The following is a 22,342-nucleotide window of genomic DNA, read 5'->3' on the forward strand; positions in this document are numbered from 1 at the left end:
TATATAATCTATGCAACAGTGTGATCTACTGTTTAGGCCGAAACGCCACAGAACACTCCTTAATTCTGCTACGTTAAAACTGAATAGAAGCATTTGACCTTTTTGAAGTTTCTATTTGTAAACATAGAAATGTTGAATAGACTCAATGAGTTTGTTTTTTTAACAAAACGTAATCGTTTAGTTTAATTGATATTATAAAATACCAATTAAATTAAGAAATTAATAGGATTTTAAATGTCATGAATGCATTATACGAATTTGATAGATTTGGCCATGGTTACCATTCCATTTGGTAATTTGTTTAAATTCCACATTCTAAATCATTCACTATCAATCTCACTATAACTAGTGTGGTCCATTTGTTGTCGACCGTTATGTGAGTCGATAATTTTATTTGAATATACTAGCGACACATGGATGACACGGGTAATGTGAACGAGACAATACCGATTATGATCTCCTACACAATGGATAAACAACAAGCAGGTCAAGACCGCAATCAGTTTACTGTTTACATTGCGCTATTTACCTACATTACATTAATTAGACTGAGAATAATGTTAAAAGAAACATTTTGACATCTTAAACTTATTCAGACAGTCATAATCTGATAATAGTTTATACTATTAAAAAGACTAACTCATTTAGTACACCTTGAACGTCACAAATGCTCATTAAATTGTGATTTTATTGATATAATTTGTGGTAAATCATCAAAATATTTTTACACTTTATGTCACAAAAAACACGAGAACGTTGGTATGCAATAGGAGACAATTTTCTCAAAGAATGGACCACCGTAGAGAATTCAAAGTTACGCTCCGCTGACTGCGATCATCTCTGACAATGCTAGAAGTTAACCTCGGCTAAGCCTTGACCAACTTCAGTGTTGGGAAGGGCCATCGATAAATAGCTGAAATAATCAAAATGCATCTATTTATTTAGAAGATATATATGCTAGCTATCATGTTTATTTTTGTGGGTAGGAGACTTTATTACCTTATGTAAGTGAAAGAAACATGCCTATAAGTAATAACAACAAAATATGATAGTTACATGAACAGTGTTAGCCAAGGAGTTATACGAGCAATTCCCAACAGGTTGTGATTACGACCTCAGGCTATCCACAAATGGATTGTTATTTTTTATTAAAACTTACTTGTACGGAGAGGAAAATAATCGTGGAGAAACTAAAATATTTTTGATACAAAAGATTGAGCAAATAAAAAAAAACACAATTAGGAACATCTTTGTCCCATTGCAGGGTTAATATGATATTAGTATATAAAATCAGTACTAAAAATTATATATGTATAAATTAAATGAAACATAATTATTCACGAACATTATGCACAGCGTTTTAAAAATCACGTATAGGTAACGGTAATGTATAATTTATCAAGAGCAATTTAGATCTGTATGTCAATAACAGCCTACATGCAAATTTAATCACATAGTTTCTCCATCATACTTAATTATGATTGTTTTAATTTATATAACAATGCATTTGGGACAGCGGGGCACTTTCATCGACCAAATCTGTCGATCACGTATCACACCACTATTTTAGAATATACCGTGCCGTCTGAAACAATGTAACGTTTATGTATTATGAATTTTAATTGCTATAAACTAGTCCGTAAATTGAGAAGTTAAAACAGATTCCACATGATGTCTAAATGGCAAATATTATTTTTTTGTTTTCTGACAATAGTTGTCAATCTTTTATTCCTTTAATTGAGTAAAAGCAGTACAAACACATTTATTTTATATTTATTGAAAAACTTTCGTCTATAACATTTTTATGCAACTTATGAATACTTCATGAGATTGCAAAAATGGCAATGAGATATTTCACACCAGTTTGAAGAAAGGGAACTAATAAAAACTATTTGTCTTTTGTTTTAAAGGTTTTTTTTATCATTATAATTTTATCGAAGTGCATTGTGTTTTCCGTGTCCGTTTTAAAACTGATTTATATTTAGGCATAATGGTGAAGGCGATAGCTCCGTTTAAAATCTTTATATATTTATTAACACTTATTTGCATATCAAATTAGATGACATAAATCATTAGGGAGGCAAAACTTTAAATACATTTACTAAACAAAAATCTATAATGAAAAAAACTAAAAGCACGAATATTTTTTATTCACAAATAACGACAATTATACACGTTTTAATGTACAATGTAAGTACATTTTCTTTCGAGAGCTGCTGCTCGAGTAAAAACAAAATTGTAATAAATATAAACTTCTTAAGTAATGAGTTATCGTGTTGAATGCAATATTCAAAGAAATCGTTCCCAGTAGAGCGTCGAAGTCTGAATGCAACTCGACGTTTCATAATTAATGGTATTTATTTGCATTGAATCCGTATACATTCCTTTATACGGGCTAGCGTGAGAAGTGAAAGAAAAAGCAAATCGTAATAACTGAGGAAAAAAACTTATAAGGGACCCATGAAGTTTTTATTACATAGATTGTATATCTACAACTATACATATATACATAGTTTACCTGTAGTGGAAATTATTATTACTTTTACGTTGTCTTTTTAATTTCACTTCCAAATGATATTATTGATATTTATTTATATTATCACGCTTTTTTACGCCACGCACGCAGGCAAAGACCACGGATCTCCACTTGCTGCGATCCATATGTCACGGTATGTCAATATCTTTCTCTCCTCATCCACTTTCATGGATACACACTCACCATGTATTCACCGTCAGTTTTGGTTACTTTTAACATCTCCCTTCTCTAGTGCCTGCTGGACTTAATCCAGGTATGACAAGGCCTACCCAGCCCGTTCATCATGAACGGTATATCCTAATAGTATGTATCTATAACGGTTTCTTATATTGCATTTCTGTTTCGTATCTTTGCCGTTACGTCTTCTGCAGTGTGGGTTAAATAATAGAATTGTATACTTAAAACAAACTATTTTAAATGCAATGCAAATGCAATAATAAAGTATCTTGAGGTAATGCTACGAGTGTACAATGAAAAGGCAGTATCAAAAAGTTTATAATCTATGACTATTTAGAGAAGCACTTATCGCATTCTGTGGCTAGAAGAGATGAGCGACGATTAAACGTTCCGTTCCACGCTAAGCCTCAACTTCTAGTATAGAATAACTTCTTACAAACTTTGTTGTAAAATGTTTTAATCATTCGAATCAAATCACGTCGTGATGTTTATATGTAGATATCATTAATTAATGACTGTTAGTCGGGATCAAATCTACATTTACTGTATGTTGACCCTTATTACGATAGTCCTACTTCAATTCTTTCAATTCTTTAATTTATTTTTATATAGGTTGCCAACAGATTAAAGAAATTACAAAACCAAAATATGTATACACAAATATAATCACTCTCGCGATGTGAATTGTTTTTAACAGGTGTTTTTGTCGTAATTGCATTTCAAATAATGTCAAGACCGTAGTATTTTAAATAACTTATTTTTCATATTACTTAAACGTAACAAGCACGATAACAAGTATGTGATGCTATATGGTACGAGTGATCCACGCGCTTTTGATAATAATTGATTTCATACCTGCTTCACCCTTAAACCGGCGAAATGATGTTCGCAATTTCCTGTTGGGATAATAAATTACTTCTATTCCCAGTTAATTTTAATTTAAAAAACATAACGCTATATAATTTATCACATCACATTGCCTGTATCGTTACACAGTGGTATACAGCAGGTGCCATACGATTTTTCGAAGAAATATGAGACGTATTAAAAATCCCATCATCAAACATTCTCAGAAAGTCAAACAGCATACCACAGTGAATAACAATGAATGCTTAAAATCGAAAGCCTACCGGAAGCGAGGTGAGAACAAACATTCAAACATATTGTAGATGTTGATTATGTAATGTTCTGTCTTTACAATGTCTTTAGATTATATCATAGTAATGTGTGTTAGTAATTGCCTAACTTCGTAATTGTATTCGAGTTATGGTGTTCAGTAAGTAGCGTGAGAAAATCAGATGAACGAGTTAAAATGATGTACCGAAGTAGGTAGGGCGGTTTAGTTCATTTGTTAAGTACGTGAGTAAAAAATGAAATTATTTTGACTTACGGGAGTCATTGTACTTTCTTATCTTTCCTTAGCAGTTTTGAATATGGATCTCAAACTTGGGCGCCCCCTAAAGCGCAACATACAAAGCTACAGGTGTGTCAAAGATCGATGGAACAATGAAGAAAAGAATATATAAAATAAAGATTACAGCTTTAAGAAAAACAACTAAAGTAACAGATGTTACAATAAAAATAAATAAACTACAGTGGAGTTGCAGGATGAACAGAAAAGTGCAGCAAAAAAGTACTAAACTGGTGCCCAAGGTACAGACAGCAAACGAAAAAGAGGGAGACAACATAGAAGGTGGATAGACCAAATTAAAGAAACAACAGGCAGACATGGCAGAGAATGGCACAGCAGAGAAAAAAGAAGGGATTATGAGGGGGGCTTTGTTAAAACAATTAGAAAGAATTGATTAGAATGAAAAATATTATTATTGAATGAATTGAAACGTGTTTAAATGTATCTGAATTAAATGCTATTATTATTATTATCTTCCCCTTAATTCAGTGTTAGTACAAGCTTCAATTTAAAGCTACTTTGTTTCATACAACTGGGAATCGAAGTGAATACGTTTTATTTTCCCTCGGACAACAAGGAAATGCTAAACAAGTAGTTTAATTACAATTGTGAGAGTCATGTTGAGGAAATGACTGCAATTTGATTGTTAAGAAGTTATTGAATTGTGATTGATGTCTTTGTTATCTCAACCAGACAGGTGTTAGTTAAGAAAATATGATATATAACTTATGATATGATGATCTAGGTTTTGTTAGACAATACTGATATTTAGTTTGTCTACCAAATTTATTAAGGTTGGTACAACAATACATTTCCTAGGTTTAAACTTAAAGTTAAAGTTGCAATTATTAAAAAATCATCAGTCTGTTGCACTGATTCAAAAAAAAATACTCATCACTCTTTAAAATCCAGCGAAAACCCTATTTAACACAAAGAGATGTAATAATGAATAAAGCCTTTATTTCAAACAACCAGGTTATTACATCTAATAACTAATCATATATTAATATTATAATTAATCTACTCAATCTTCCTCGGTGTTAGCTTGTCTTCCAAAATAGGCCTCCTCTAGATTTTTCCTCTGTATTCTGTCCTGTCCTTCTCCATAGTGGGCCTGCTAGTTTTAAGATCGACTCATCGAATGAATGGTCTTTGTCGGATTCATTTGTCTTGAATACCATTCTACTATATCTTTGACCTGTATTATCTCTTATCGTCTGCCCATCGCCATTTTAATTGTTTGACACTGTATTTTATTTCTTATTCTTATTAGTCTTACTCTCTCTCGTCTTTAACACGCTTCGTTCAATTCTTTACTAGCACACTCACAATTTTTGTGTTGCTAATGACCATGTTTAGCATTCATAAGACAAGGTTTTATGCACATATCAAAAACTTTGTTTTAAGTCTCCTCATAGACAATTTCGTTATTTTTCATAATAGCTTTTAGATTGCAGTATCCCTTCTATGTACTTCCTACTCTAATATTTTACTTCTTAATCCGTCAGGGTCTTGGGTGATATAATTTATATCGTATAATAAAGCTGATATAGTTTTTTTAAGAATAAGCTTTTTGGAGTCAGAGAACTTTATTATAAATACAATTCATCTTATTGCTATTTATTTTTGCAATATGCGTTTCTTAATGTTAAACTTAAATGTTACTTTTGCAATTTCGTATTCAAGATACAATCTTAAATTTCATTTGCATTAATATTTTTAATTATAATTTAAAATACAGTTATAAGATTTCGCACACAACAAAGAGTTATAGAATGTCTTTTCTTTATGTTGGTGTTTATATTAAATACAGATAGTAAATCTAATTACAATAGATAAAGGCGTGTCATTTTATTTTTTTAAATTTGATTAAACGATTATTCCAATGAATAATTTACAGCATACACGTCGAATTGTAAACCTGCTGAAGTTAAAAAGAGAAAGAAGTTTGAAGTGGTTAAAAAGAGAGTTCTCAATCCAAAGGAATGAATATTAAATCAAATATTAAATACATACACGGAATACAAACACCGAACTATGCCAAAGTATTTTCGAATACTTTCTAAGCAAATAAGGAGTCTATTATAATGTTATGCAACATACTTTTAGCGCCAGATAACAGGTTAGAAGCACTCGACACTAATAAATTATTATTTACTATGATGTTGAAGAAAAATTCTATCTAGAAAAGGCGATGTTCAGATGATCTTAACCCTTATATTAACTTTCATGTTTAAACAGCATAATACGGATTGTATCTTTGTTTTAACATTTAATAACTTTAGTATTAAAGTTTTGCAAGACTTAAATAAGATAAACACAAATCTCTCATAATACACTTTAAGCACGATGTAAGTAGAGAATTGGATAACCTATTGTTTTAACAATTATACATTCACGGTAATAAAATGTCTATGTCAGTCAGAAGTTGTAATAAAACAACATTAGTTTTATGTTATTTCTACGTTAATTAAGTAATTTATCTAGTAACATGTACTTCAACTTCTGCGGGTTGTTAGGCTCAGAACTCCGATTTTCTATAACCTACTATATTAACATCCATCTTTCATACTTCAAAATCGTATTGGATTTGACACGAGTCATGCAAAATTTGAAAATATTTTTTAACTTGACATTTTTGAATAATATCTTGACAATTGGCAATTTATAACCCAGTCATAAAGGTTATTGATGTCTTTGATAATGCTAGCACGATTAACAACTTCCTGGTTATTCTAACATAAATTAGAAATAAAAAGTAATAATTGTGTGCGCAAATAATTACATTTATGAAATTGTATTTTTTTGTTAAAAACGTTCTCTGTAACGGTATATTTGAGATTAATTTATTTATACAATTACTGGGAAAGGAAATATTTATACCGTTTCTGTCTGCATGTAAGCTTTTGTTTGCTAGTTAAATTTGACTTATTTTATAGCCTAATATTACATCACTTAATTACAACCAAAATCTGCGATTAATTCGCCTTATTAGATAAATTACGAACTGATATTCGGAAGTCGTTTGTACTCTATACGTCAATTTATACAAAACAAATTTAATCGCATAAGGTTTTAGTGAGAGAAAAATTTGCACGGAAAGGCCAGTTTATTTTCTGTAATTGTGATCGCAACACTGGTTGCCTGTGCTCATGCAAAGCATTAATGCGTATTATACTTATTACAAGTATCCCAAGGTTATACGGTCTAATAGATTTCATATGGCACATTTACATAATCGATTCTTAATGTGGCATAATTAAACAGAAAGTACATCCTCTTGAGGCTTTAACCAAAGCCTTTTCCCTAATTAATTCCGTTGTGTCCCCAGACAACGAAAAATTTCATTTTATAACCAATGCATATTCAATACGTGAATATTAAGTTTTATCACATATCGCTATCGAATAATATGCAGATCAGATGTAAGTACGTGCTTAATTCTTTAACTTTGACTAAATTAATGTTTTCTATGTATTGGACGAGGTTGCTTGCTATTGTTTAATACTTGGTATTCAACGTAGGCTTTAATGCTTATAACGGTTTATTATTTTGAATAAAGTCTCAAGTAAAAAATATATAAATAAAGTATATATTATACGTTATATACCGAGAAGGCATCGATGGAACGAATACTTACACGCTGATAATAAAAGTTGTTACGCAAAAACATGTTTGTCAAATTGTTTAGGAATGCTTATGAATGAATGATAATTTTAGCAATATGAAGGGATTGTATTACACCTTTTTAGCTTAAATAGTTTTTTGAAGAAAATCGTATCTTAAGAAATTCTTATCGTATTTCGATACTTGTACTTGAAGGTCTATCTATTAGTTGTCACGAAAGCGAGCCGTTACTGGTTTTGTGTTTGTTCGGCTCTCTATTTGTTGTTCCCACGTCTCCTGTTGACACAGCCTCCATATCATTGCCAACGCTAACTAGCTACAAATCTAATGTGTTTAACATCTACTGTGATCCGATGTCTTATGATCTTTTTTATTTAAGAAAATATACGAAAATCAATGGAACGTTATTTTGCAAACGCAAAATTGATATTTTAGGTTATTGTTTTTATTATCTAGTGTAAGGCGATAAAATTTTAACAATAATGTGTGTTTAATAAAATATTTGAACAATATTTTTAAAGACTTATTTATTAAGCAATCTAAAGGTAAAGTTGTTAATACAAAATTTTACTTCAAAGTTGAATGAGATCATATATTAAAGTCATAATAAATATTCAGTATAACATGAATAGTTAACCAGAAGGTGCAGTTAAGTTCACAGCTATTTTAATTTGAACCATTGTTTCACTTCCCTACTTTTTAATATTGAGTAATTTCGCAAGCTTAATTCTTGGTTATTAATACACCTGACCAGTAAAATTCTCACCATTCATTAGTTTCTTCTCGTGTTAATGATAAAAGGAATTACGGTCGCGCTTTATAAAAAATATCTGGTAAAGTAATTTCAACTGCCTATATAATTTTGTTTCTATAGAAATGTTTATCGCTTCGTTTCATTTACTCATGAAAAGTAGGTAGTTTTAGCATTATTCTTGAAGACCCAATTACATGAGAATGTAATTTAAATTTGGTAGCTTTGTTACATTGCATCGTATTGATAACACCACATATTTTAATGGGAAGTTAAAGAATTGATTATGTTTCTATGACATAAACATTATTAGTTTGAACTCAAGAGAATTGACTGCTTTGGATCAACAAATAACAAAAAAAGATCTAAATAAGTAAAATAACGAATTAATAATTAATAAGATCTAATATCTGTACTTCCTTAAATAAGTCGTTTAAAAAAAAAAATTCATCTTTTAAAATGAAACATTACAATTACCTACAGATATTTAATGGATGACTCTGAATACTGTTATAAGTATAAACACGTTTGTAACGGCCAATATTCTGTTCACAGAAAAGGAATTATTCAAACCCTGTCTCTTTCATATGAATGAATGTCCTGAGAATGAACATTACGAATTCCTTACACAAAGTCCATCGTCAAAATTTTATGTATTTTTTATTGCGTTGTTGAACTTAACGCAGGTGAATTATTTAAATGCATTTATGATGCATGCATTATGATTACTAGTTATTTAAGTAAAAAAACGGACAAAAGAATTGTGTTTTTTACCAGTTCTTTTTCTTTCTAGAAATACATGATATTTTAACCCACGTTATATTGGGCTGTGTTTATGAGGTTCTAGGTTTTACAATATTTGTTTCGAGTTAGAAGGTATTAGAAATATAATTAGATCAGATCAATGTATTGTTAATTGTTATTAATAATAGTGTGTGTGTCGTCTTCTTGTGTGATTTAATAAATATTATATTATTTATTTGTCTTATTTTAAATTTGTTTGTATATTATTATTTATGTTTTAGGGTTTCTATACAATATTATAACTTGAATATTTTTTGTCACTTAGTTGTTCGTAATAAATAAATTAATTAAAGAGCTGAATGTGTCTACATAATGAGACAAATGTCAGCTATCTTTTCATTTTAATTCTACGCGGACAAAGGTCACGCTCGTAGACATAATGGATTAATGTCAAACAAAACCAAAATCATTATGTAATTATCAAACCACGAACGAAACCGAATGATGTCACGTAGTAAGTTCGCAGGCTGCGGTTGGAATGTTTAATTGTGCCATTATCATTGTACGTTAGGGGATTTGAACTTCTACATAACAATATGTGGTCAAAATTACAAATGTGGTTGAAATGAGGTGTATATAACGTATGTTACTTATAACGGACTCTTAATTTTACTTGGATGGATGCTCCTACCTACTACTAAATAACATTTATGTCTTAATATATAAATTACGCGTCAAGTTGCTGGTCCGCTATGGACTCCTAAACTACTTAACCGATTTCAATCAAATTTGCACACCGTGTACAGTTTGATCTAACTTTAAAGGTAGGGTAGCTTACATATATATATATATATATATATATATATAAGTCTACTGTACGTGTGTATGTTACTGAACTCCTCTTAAACGGTTGGAACGATTTGAATGTATTTTGTATGCGTTTGGATGGCGCCCTGGATGGTTTAGATTCACAAATCAGCCCCGTAGATGGCGCTGCAGTCAGTATTTTTGCATATCATGCTTTGTTTAATATCCTAATCGCTTGAAAGAACGTACAACGTCTGTCGGCTCAGCTAGTTATAATATATATCCTCCTCCGGGAGTCAGTGATAATGTCCTATAAGCCATAGACGGGACAGAGGGCGTCACAGTGAGTCTCGTACTGAGCAATTGCGAGTTAGTGACCGAGTGCCAAATTAATTATGAAAATGATTCAATTGTCCATAACAATATTTCTCCGTTTACCAGACGCAAGATTTTGTGTTTAAAGAATTTTTAAATTTTTAATCGTTTATGAAGAAAACGTATTAATGCAATTAATGTAGTTATATCTCTGAATACATATAATTATGCATATAATAATTGTATTCTTATTAGTTTTGCGTTTCATGATTCGGTGTTCTGTCTGTAATTTTTGAAATAAAGATTATTACATTACCAGTTTTAAACCACTCTAAACTAAGGACTGAACACATATCGTATTTTAATTATTAGTTTATAAGTACAGTATTTTTCTAAAATATAACCTGCACCTGCACATAAGATGCAATTTATCATACAGTCTTGCATATCTATAAATAAAGAATGTTGACCACAGATATTAATGAAAACCTGTTCGAGGGTCACTCTATCCGCTGTTTCATCACGAGTAATGTGAGCTCGATGCGAAACCACTAAAGGAAATGAATGTAAATATTTCCTGTATATCATGCTGGAGATCAAAGCTGATGTGACTTCGTGTGGGATTTAGATGCTTTTTTCTAAGTATTGCTATTTAACACAGCAATGTTATCATTATTACGTTAAAGACATTTAATTTGTGTTGAATCATACATAGTCTCTTCCTGAATTTTAATTTTAAGCTTTTAAATCAAAATTTAAAGGCAACTTGCGAGCCCTCTGGCAATGTAAATGTCTATGGGCAACAGGAGAGCCCCCGGCCCGTTTGGCCACAGTTATATATAAAAAATTGTAATAAAATCAGCTTTCCATAACGAGACATTTTTACTGCTTTATTTCTAAAATATTGTGTGTACAGTTTAATTTGATTTCTAAAGACACCAAGAACAGTATAGGTTGACTTCGTAAAAATATATGTTTCAGGTAACACAAAATATTATTTAACATTGTATTATTAAGAATAGGAAACTTTAAAACGAGTTGCATTACATAAGTTTTCAAAGAATTAAAGACGCTGGTGTAGTGTTTCAATAAATAATGAAACAGCACTATAAAGAATTATGAAAAAAATATTCATTAAAAAGAAAAATGAAAGTGCAATGAATTGTTATGTAACCATTAGCAATTTAAAACAAATTAAGAATATGTCGAATTATTAAATTATGCAATAAAACATTTAACAAAGTATTGAGTATTCATAAAGAGCTAGTCGTTATATAATAACCAATCGACATATTTATCATTCAAACATATAATTATGTGAAAGGCTACGGACGGTTAACAAGTGGATTATGTTTATATAAAAAATGTCTAAGTATTATATCGTAAGACTATTGGGTTACGGTAATACTATTATAATACGGTAATACTATTTTTCCAACGTTTCACGTGCTTTAAAGTGACCATGCACGCTGTAAATTTAAAATTATGTAAAATAATTATAAGTTTATATTAATACATAGCTTCAATCCGGTAAATAAGTGTTTTATTTAAATAAAGCATATGTATTCAAATCAACTTGATTCAGTGACATTAGATGCCTAGTGTTCTAAGATATTTTGAAAAAAATAGTTTGCTAGGTATAAAGTGTGAAAAACAAAAAAAATATAGGGAGTTGTGTTTCTCTGAAATGTTAAATGTCTTAAACTTGACTTCCCATAAATATACTAACATTGTTTACTTTATAAGTCACCGATGTCTCTATCAGTAATTTAATAATTTTATTATACCATATGATAGCTTTGAAGCCTTGTTATATGTACAAAAAAATGTATTTGATTTTAAAACAAATTGTGACTTTCATCAGTATAATACTCGAAACAGAAATAATCTAAGCGTACGACCTCCCCAGAAGATAAACCTGTCCTTATATGGAAATTGTATTCGTTTTTACTACAAACTCCCAAGCGTAATAAGAGAATTATCTTTGAATAAATTCAAAACTCTCGTTAAACGTTAATTAATCAATTAAGCTTTTTATAAATTTTATGATTATTTAAATTATTTTAATCCTTGGGATTGGTTTGCTTTAGTTCAAACAATTTGTATGACTTAAAACTTGTCCATTAAAAAGTATGGCGAAGAGTTTCATACCAGTCGTTCTTGGCCGCTCTACGCCGTTGACTTGCGAACTGGTAGTAAATGTAAATTTAGAATAAATTGACCATCTTTTCTGTTGACGTTCTTATGAACGATGGGAATGTATTTGATTACCTATATGAATAAAGTTTTCTTGAGATAGAGTTTGATAAATGAATCAATGAACTTACTATGGTAAATAATAATGTGGCCTAATAATAAATAATAATGTAGTAACAATGTTCTGCAGAAATTAAAACATCCAATGTTGTCATAGGACAAAACTAATTTCGATTTAGTTCTGTCAAAATCCGTAACGCTGATGTCGTAAACTTCAACATCTTAACCGTAATTATCTACGTGGGTTTGTAATTGATTAAAATCAAATGACATTTAGATACTCAATTTGATTCAGTGAAGTTTAAAACGCCTTAGTAGTGCAGCGAGGTAAACACGAAAATTCTATTAGGTTTGTAATGACCTGATTATATACCTTATGTTCGTCTGCATGTCACACTTATTCAACGTTTATACCTGTCAGTTTATCATCATCGTCAATGGTTATTCAGCCCCTTGTGGGCCTCCTCAAGTACACGGCACCATCGCTATTAGTGCATCCCGCGTCCTTCCGCGTTACTTCGAACCCCTATTGTTTCGAGGTTCTCGACAACCATCCCATCAACGCAGGTTGCCACTGGGTGGTGAGTTCAGTCACTTAATTACACATAAAATAACATGAAAATTTAATTATTGATCAAAACTCATGTAATTTATTATAATTAGAATTTAGAACGACCAATTTTGTAATTAAACCTTATTTGGCGAGACCAAATTTATCTTTCAAGCCTCACGTCTGCACGTCCTGTCATAAGTCATTACATAATGTCATAACTCATGCAACATAATTTTTGTTAACAACATTAATATATACTGTTTGACATACATTCTGAGCCTAATATCATATTAATGAGAGATATAAATTTATGAATACTTGAGATTTCTCGGAATAAGCCTTACCATTTACAGGAAAGACTGCTGTCATGAAGATAAATCGATACATTAATCAATTAACAGCGTTATATATAATATATACGTCTTCCGATACATTATATGAAGCACATGTTATTGTCTTTTGTTGACATAGCTTATACACATGCATATGTGTTCAAATCAACTTGATTCAGTGACATTAGATGCCTAGTGTTATAAGATATTAAAAAAAATTGTTTGCTAGGTAAAATGGGTGAAAAACAAAACAAGAAGATATAGGGAGTCGTGTTTCTCTGACATGTTAACAAAGCTACTAATGAATATTGAATAACACTTTAAATTTAATGACATTGGCATAATGCCTCGAGCCCTTAATCTTTATTCCGTTCTTACATAAGTGGGTGAAAATATTATATAATATACCATCCACACCCGCGTAATATCATCAACATGTTTTAAGGTGTGTTAAGGAAATTGGCCGTGCTTAATGGACTTTTAAGTATTTGACCTCTGATTAGGCTAGGTAATAGATTTGATAGTTAAGATAAGGTTAAAATCTCTTGTAAACCCTAAAAAAAATAACAATTTTTTTTTATCCAAATTTTATTCAGTTTAATATCGCCGCCATTCTTTAGTTTTACCGTCTATCGTAGACTCGAATCTCTACAAAAGAAACTGTTAAGGTTCAGAAAGCACTGGCTGCTTCTAATTCTATAAACCTATAAAATCTATATATATTCTCGTGTCACAATGTTCGTTCCCATACTCCTCCGAAACGACTCGACCCATTGTTAAGAATTATTTCTTCACTAAATAATCTCTAGAAATTAGTTACATGGCAAAACAACGTTTGCCTGGTCAGTTAGTATATATATATAATTCTCGTGTCACAATATTCGTTCCCATACTCCTCCGAAACGGCTCGACCGATGCTAAATATTTTTATGCATATTAAGTAAGTCTGGGAATCGGATACTATCTATCTTTCAAACCACTAAGTGATAAGTGGTGTACACCGCAAAAATCCCGCTTTTTTTGTTTTTATTTTGTTATGATACAGCATACAAAAATACATACAACCCTTAATGGCTACCCCTTTACGATCAACCCCTATTTTTATTGAACTAAAAAAATGTTTCCTGGATGGCAAAACGACGTTGGCGGGTCAGCTAGTTGTCAATAAAAAAGACACTCAAAGTCCCAAATTAGAATAATTACTATTTCAATTTCGGTAACTTTTCGTGCTTATCATTATTAATTACATTAATTCAGGTTAAGCCCTAGCGATTCTGAAATGTAATTAATTATGTAATGTTGTGTATTAAATAATATGAAATGTTAAACAGAGCGTGACGTAGGAAGCTCGGTCAAGTCCGTATTCTGTCTTTTACTTTACACAGATTAATTACATTACCTGTTAGTCCTACTTGTATAACATTTATTAGGAATATGTAAGAAACAAGATTACTGATTGGCTTCCTTATGCGCAAATATATTACATTTTCCAGTGTTTTTATTTACTAGATTTAAAATTTTGCAACAATAAACGAAAAAATGTATTGTACAACTGTAAACGGTACCTCACAGTAAACAGTAAAATAATAATTGTGAAGAATTGCAAGAGCGTGAAACTTAATGAATAACACAAACAATATATAATTGAAGTCTTTATATTAATGAAGACAATAAATTTCTATTAACTTACCAAAACAGGAAAAATAAATGTAATGCGTCTACAATAACCATTTATTATTAATTAGTGTGTTTTGTTTCTCTGATTATCAATAGAAGAAATAAATTATAGAAATAGAATCTTCATTCAACGTATATAAATAGATTAAAAATAGGCTAATATATCTCTCGGTAATACAAGGCCATACAAACATCATTGTTTTTTTAATACTTTTTAGCACAGAGTAGGTCATATTTTTTTAAAGAATTTATTAGTCAATTGTCATAATATTTACTTTACGTTGATTAATTTCTATTCACTTGCTAGAGTGCTTGTAGGAACCTTACGCAAATTTAAAGGTATTTAATACATTACATTTTAAAGGGGTTTAATTGTCTGTGTTTGGGAGGGTTTATATGCTTAATGAGTATAATACTAAATCCCTTTCCGCCATGTTTAGATCTGGTTTAAAGATTTTCCGTTTCTACGCTAAGAAAATGGCTAAAATATAGTAAATCTTTTATAGAAGCTTAACAATTCAAATGAGAGAGGATCGGACCACTGAAAATCAGTGATGTTGTGTTTGTATTTCTTTTAAATTTATATATGTGTATCTGCTTTAAACAAATATACGTCTTTTCTTAAAATAATAATAGTGAACATACTTTTACTAGCCATCATTTGTCTATGAACAGATGACATTTATTCTTAAGCAATGATTCATAATACAATTTGTTATTTCCCTATCCATTACAGGTGTGTGTCATTGTCATATGTCATCATTTACAATGATTTTATGTAGGTCACGTTATCTCTCCATAACCTGGTCCATCCTTGGGCAGCAAAATTTTAAGGAAAACTCTTAGTAAATTATTAAAAAAACCGAGTCCCTTTATCCGTACGGAGAATTAAATATGATGCCAGGGTTTTTTTTTAATTGTACGTACTCTAAATTTCTCAGAACATAGAAGGTTCTTAGCTAACGTATTCCGCTTAGTTAATTAAAGGACCGATCTCTCTATCACAGTACAATTGACAGAAAAAGACAAATGAATACTTCAGTTATTACGAGCCTGCAGCTTTTGTTTTGGATTTCGGCAAGTTGTTTTTCGACATAAAATTATAAACACTTTTAGTTGAAAAGGTACAATCGTTCATTCAAGTTTTATGAAATAAAAATCATTCAAAATCCAAATTAAGTCATGATTAATAAAACATTTATTGATTGCTTGAAAATAAAATAATGGAAGAAAAAGTATATATAGTACAGCACTTCTCTGCCTTAAATGTATGCGATAAGGACTCCTTAATAATCACTTTAGTACAATAAAGCAAGCATGATACACATTTTAAAAAATGTTTATGAAAAAGAACCACGACGATTTTGTTATTAAACTGTTAGTTAGGGTTTCGTTATCCGTAACGGTCGCAAGACCTTTGCTTTGGTTTAGTAACAAAAGCTTTAATAATTACTAGGGTTTGGCAAATAACCTTAGTAACTGTCTAATTATGAAGCCTGCATTACAAAAGTACGAATTAAAGTAATCTAGCATAATTGAACGCGAATAAAATTGTACTTTCTCATTCCAATACATTTAATACGCGTTTACACAGAAATATCTTTTGATCATATTTCATGTTTTCACCTTCACAATTGTAGGAATGCCATTATGGATGAGCATAATGTATCATCATTAAGCTCTCGACATCTGACTATCGGCTCTTACCTGGACATCGGTAAATTCGACGTCACGAACGTGATTTTCTTTTAACATATATTATGCTTAAATCAAAATTTGTATATTTTTTATTGATTACTTACAGCAATGATAGAAAAGATGTAGTATGTAAATAACTCTTTCCTCTACAAATTATAGAAGAACATAATAAGGATCATCTCCGGTGCGGAATACAAAATGGCGGATGAGGTAGAGTCATTATCGCACCTTCCTGTTTCACTTTTGATCTAGCCGAGAGTTTTTGCTAACTGTACTGTAGATTACTTATCCGCTTTACAAGTAATATATATTTTCTAATAAACTTACTTTTTTCAATATTTATCGACTGTATTTTAGAGTTATTCTTTTATTTACAGTTGTTATTAGTTAGTAATGGTATTTAACCTTATTTGTGACTCTATAATTATTTTATTGTTACAGTCCCAGAGGATGGAGTGCGGTGCCTCAGAATATATAAGAAAACGTGGTGATCAGGTAAATATATAATATAGAGCACATAAGTAATTTTAATATTTGTAAGTATGGTGTTTTAAAATTGTATAGGGTCCAAATATTAGCCAAAAAACATTTTTAAACCTTTGTAAATTAAGTTTATTTTTGTCTCAAAATAATTTGAATTGCGAAGTTAAATAGAAAACAACTACCATAACAGACACTGCGTGATAGAAAATTAAACTCATTAAACGCATTTAACATCGGTAGTAGATAGTAATTGAAACGGTATATTTTTTGCCATTTGACATATAAACTGACAGGTGTCAATTCTCCTAGCACGTAACAGCTGCCATTTAAAAATAATTTCAATCATCTGCTCAAAGAGCAACGAGCAAAAAATTGTATTACGTCCAACGGTTTAATTTTGAAGCAGAAGGTATAATTATTTACTTTCAATTATTATGGTTTTTATTCGTTATGTAAGTGGCTACCGCGGTTTCGTTAACGTTATGTAGAGAAAAAAATAATTATCTTTTCCAAGGCTTTATTTTTATATCGCGTGAAACTTAAGTAAATAAATGCTTTTACCCTAAACTAGGTAGGGGATAGACTAAATAATATATGACAAAATCCTCCCTGGATTTTGTCTATCTTTTAAAATATATAGAAGTATGTAGTACAAGGAAGGAATATATATAAAATATTAATACTTAACCATATTTTCCCATTTATTTATTTATTTACACTTCGTTACACTACAAAATAAAAATAAAAATTAACATAATTAAATCAAAAGGAGTGCAACTGGCGCCCTTATCGCTTACGAGCGATCTCTTCCAGGCAACCACTGTGAGTAAAGAAAGAAGAAATGTATTAAATAAGATAGGCAAAAATACATGTAATACACAGTTATTAAAACAAAAACTAAACAGGAATAAAATATTAAAGATACATTAAAGAGTAAAAAGACACATAAATCACGATAATTTAAGATAAGTCTCACGTCAGTTAGTAGTTAGTAAGAAAGTTAGGGATACGATGTGGACAGGTAATGTTTGTAAAGAAGAAATGTAAAGGAAGATAAAGAAGGAGCTAAGCGAATCGGGACGGACGGACATTTACTACTATTTGAAGGAAACATTATACTTATTTCACATAATGCCTTAAATTCTAGTTGGTTTCGATAACTAAAGTAGTTCCCGAATTACATAATTAAGTACACGTACTTATACTTCACAAAGTATTGGCTGGTTTTTACAGGTTTCTAATCTCACAACTATGCGACATCTAGGTGTAATAAATGCTACCTCTATCGATCAATTTTCGCAGCTGCATAAATTCATACATTTTCACAAGTGTAACTGATGCTTCGGATAGTTACATATTTCCATTCGGCATTACTATGACACCTCTATAGGTAAAAGGCGTTATAGTTGCTACAAGTCATTCTTCTAAAAGAAAGAAGTTAAAAGTATTTGCTCAAAATATCGAGATCGCCTTGTATTTGTCTATTGTTTACTGTGTGAAAATGTTAGAGGCGAAAGCGCTGTTATTTTTCACTATACTTCTTTGTTATAGGAGTATTATCTATATTATATTAACAGTATATTTAACGCTCATATAAAATGCTTGTTTCGAAGTGAGAGTGAATAATATTACAGCGCCTTTGATGATATTTATGTAGGCTCACTGTTTGAAAGAGTGTTGGCACTGATTGACTATTCTGCAAATCTTCCAATTGGCATCCTTTTGTTAAGATTTTATAGAAAATTCGTAAAAGTACTAGCTACGGAGCTAAAATCGGAAATACCGAAAATACCTGTGATATAAAATTTCACCTACTTTCGGAACCTGTTGAAAATGACGTCAAGTCATCCATCAAACCGGCTTTCAAGTGTCGCGGAAACGGTAAACTTAAAAGACTGATAAAAAGCTTGCAAGTTCCGAAAGCTCATATCGGCCGACATTGAAAAATATTGTTGTATCATGCGGATACATGTATAATCATAGATTTAGTTCTTTATATTACGTTATTTACTATTGATAAAGTTATATAATATAAGTACCTTATGGTTCAATAAATTTTTGAGATATGTAATAAATAAATGGAACAGTGGGTAAATACTAAGTTTGTAGTAGTTTTTGATATTAAAGAAAGTTTTGTGCATAATTAATTATGTTTAAAAATGCTTTCAAAGAATAATCACTGTCAGAAATGCACTCAAATGGAAGATGACTCTGTACCACTCATTAAATGTGTGTTTGTTTCGCAAAACCTTTAGTATGAAGGTAATCAGCTAAGTTTAAAACCTTTTTTTGTTAATGTGTTACGGATGATGCGTACACAGGATGAGAAATGATTGGTTTAACGCTCCGTATTTCTGCTTGTCATCGTTACATAAATGTAAAAGTTTTGCTTTTGTTAATAATATTTATGGGACTGTTATATAAGGTAAAAAATGACAAACGCTTTACATAAATTATTAGAAAACATTGTTTGATTGTGTTTTATGTAAACTGGAACGCGTAAAATATTTTAAGTTCTTAGTAGAAAAATACGTTTTCGGATGGACGCAGCCAACTTGTATATCACGCGAAACGTACAAGGAGACTTTAAATTTAGATTTTTGGATAATTATAAAATATTCTGTCTTTTAATCCTTTTTTTTAGATTCACAGTCAAGACTTAGCACTAAGCGTGACTTTCGTATCTCAAAAACATATATTGTATCTACTACTTCGTAATTGTAAAAATGTATGAATAATTTCTCGAGCAGATTAACAACAATAAAAAAGAATGTTAAAAAATTGGAAATTGATTAATCAATAAAATATTTGCTTATAATTATTTCCCGCCTAATTATCAGTATCTACCAAGGAGTTTGAATCATGTCATCAAAATTTGTAAAAAATCAATCACGAACGGAAGCTTAAAATTCCCACGTGCAAGCTTTTGTGGTATTTTAATAAATCTCGCAACATTATAAGGATTCCAAAAATACAGAGATCGAGTTTCGGGACTTAAAGTGGTTTTGTAAAGTAATATGCCGACGGGGATTATAAAGACACAAAGACACCAAAGACGTAATATAAATAAGTGTATACTTGCATACTTTTTCGATTTTGATTTATAGTACCTGTTATTTATTTGGTAACACTATAATGCGGTTATTTTAAGGAAATTGTAACTTACTTGAATGCAAAATATGGAAAAAATGTTTATCTATAAATATTTTATACCACGCTTTATATTGCTTTTTATATTCTATGGCTTTAATTTACAAAAAAACTTGGCGATTAAAAAGAGTGGCGGAGAGTTTATTGCCAGTTCTTCTCTTCCGTTCTACGCACTTGATTGAACTGGCAGTAAATGTAAAATTAGAAACTTTTCATATACATTTCTGTTTTTGACGTTCATAAATAAAAGATTTAATTAATGCAAATAATTTATACCCAAATATGTCTATGCCTTCTAAATTCAGAGGAGATTTTTAAATAGAATAACCGTAAAATGTAGGGCAGTATTTAAAAATATGATTTCATCTGTATCGCGATGACCCTTTGCTTTCTAGAGACTTTCGCTAATCAAGTGCTGATCAATATCTATGATCAATCCAATCGATTTATTTATTTAAGAAGTATGAATCTGACCTTTCAATCTAACATTTAAAGTCTCTTGATTTGTTACTCTCTTCAACTTGGGTTTATAAGTTATATCATTAGATTACAGAAGAACTGAGCTTGCGCCTGAAATTAACTATCTTTACTTTTAGTATACCAGTGATATAAGGTGAATGAAGAAGAAACTGCAATTGATTCTCATTTCGCTCCGACAACTTTCTTTATCTCGTTTATCAGTGATAAGTTGAAATATAAATGTAAAAGTAATTATTGAACTACATTCATTTCTATTTTCGCTTGCGTAAACAAACTCAAACCAGCAAATAAATAAATGAAATCTTATCTTTCGTGTTTTAGGGCACATATATTCCTTATGATTAAAAAATTTATAATATAGAATATGTGTACAAATAATTGTTATTGAATATGTACTTGAAAGAAAACAATTTTTTAACCGGATTAATGCTATTTGTATTATTATAATTACATTAAAAACATATTATTTACATAATTTTAAATTTAAATTTTTCCGACACTTCGCGTGCTTTACAGCGTGCGTGGTCACGGTGACTGTTTAAAATTATAAGTTTATCCTTCAGCTTTAATCCGGTTAAAAAATTGTTTTCTTTCAATCTGTAAAGGTTATGTTAACCAAAGACAATACTAATATGTACTTTCTTATTGTTTGTTAGTAGAAAATTCGCACTGGATTTTTAGGCCACGTGATGATGTGTCCAATGACTTTCGAAGCAGCTTGATCCCTTGACGTTGCATAGATGTAGGGTTTCTATAACACGGAGAATTTTCAGAGCAGTGGTTCGGTTACTATCAGCAGATGATTTTCATCATTGGACGTCGAGGCACTATGCGAATTTCCACGCGTTACACCTCGACGTCCGTCGTTCCACATCTGAGCATTTAAGGCAGTATTTGCGGCGTACCACTACTATGTAGAACCAGCTGCCCACCGAAGTCTTTGCGAACCAATTCCACTTAGGTTCTTTCAATGAAGAGCGTACCAATTCTAAAAAGGCCGGCAACACACTCGCGAGCCATTTGGCATTGGGAGTGTCCATGGGCGGCTGTATCTCTTATCATCAGCTGAGCCTTCTGCCAGTTTGTTCTATATAAATAATAACAATTAAAGTAAGCTAATATGTTTCATAATATTAACATATAAATTTCAAAATATCTCATTAGCAACGTGATGCCCTGTAATGAACGTTAAAAGCCAATTTAAGGTTATTCTTATTCGTGTCGTGTAAGACCTACATTCTCATCTTGGCAACGAAAGTACTACATGATTGGAATATAATCAAATTTCATCAATTTGTTAGTATACTTTCACTATTTATTGTTTAGTAATGAAACGTGAATAGAA

General features: G+C 30.7%; 1 protein-coding gene across 2 annotated transcripts in view; it reads left to right on the top strand.

Moving 5' to 3' along the window:
• The window catches only part of LOC123713660 (myosin-2), an 85,108-nt gene that overhangs the window by 35,510 nt on the left and 27,256 nt on the right, over window positions 1–22,342 (top strand). For both annotated transcript variants that reach the window (XM_045667446.1, XM_045667447.1), the window contains one exon: window positions 17,326–17,379. In XM_045667446.1, the coding sequence (XP_045523402.1) occupies window positions 17,326–17,379 (54 nt within the window). The remainder of the gene's footprint in view (window positions 1–17,325; window positions 17,380–22,342) is intronic.

Source organism: Pieris brassicae, chromosome 8 (genome assembly GCF_905147105.1).
Source record: "Pieris brassicae chromosome 8, ilPieBrab1.1, whole genome shotgun sequence".
NCBI classification, from domain to species: domain Eukaryota; kingdom Metazoa; phylum Arthropoda; class Insecta; order Lepidoptera; family Pieridae; genus Pieris; species Pieris brassicae.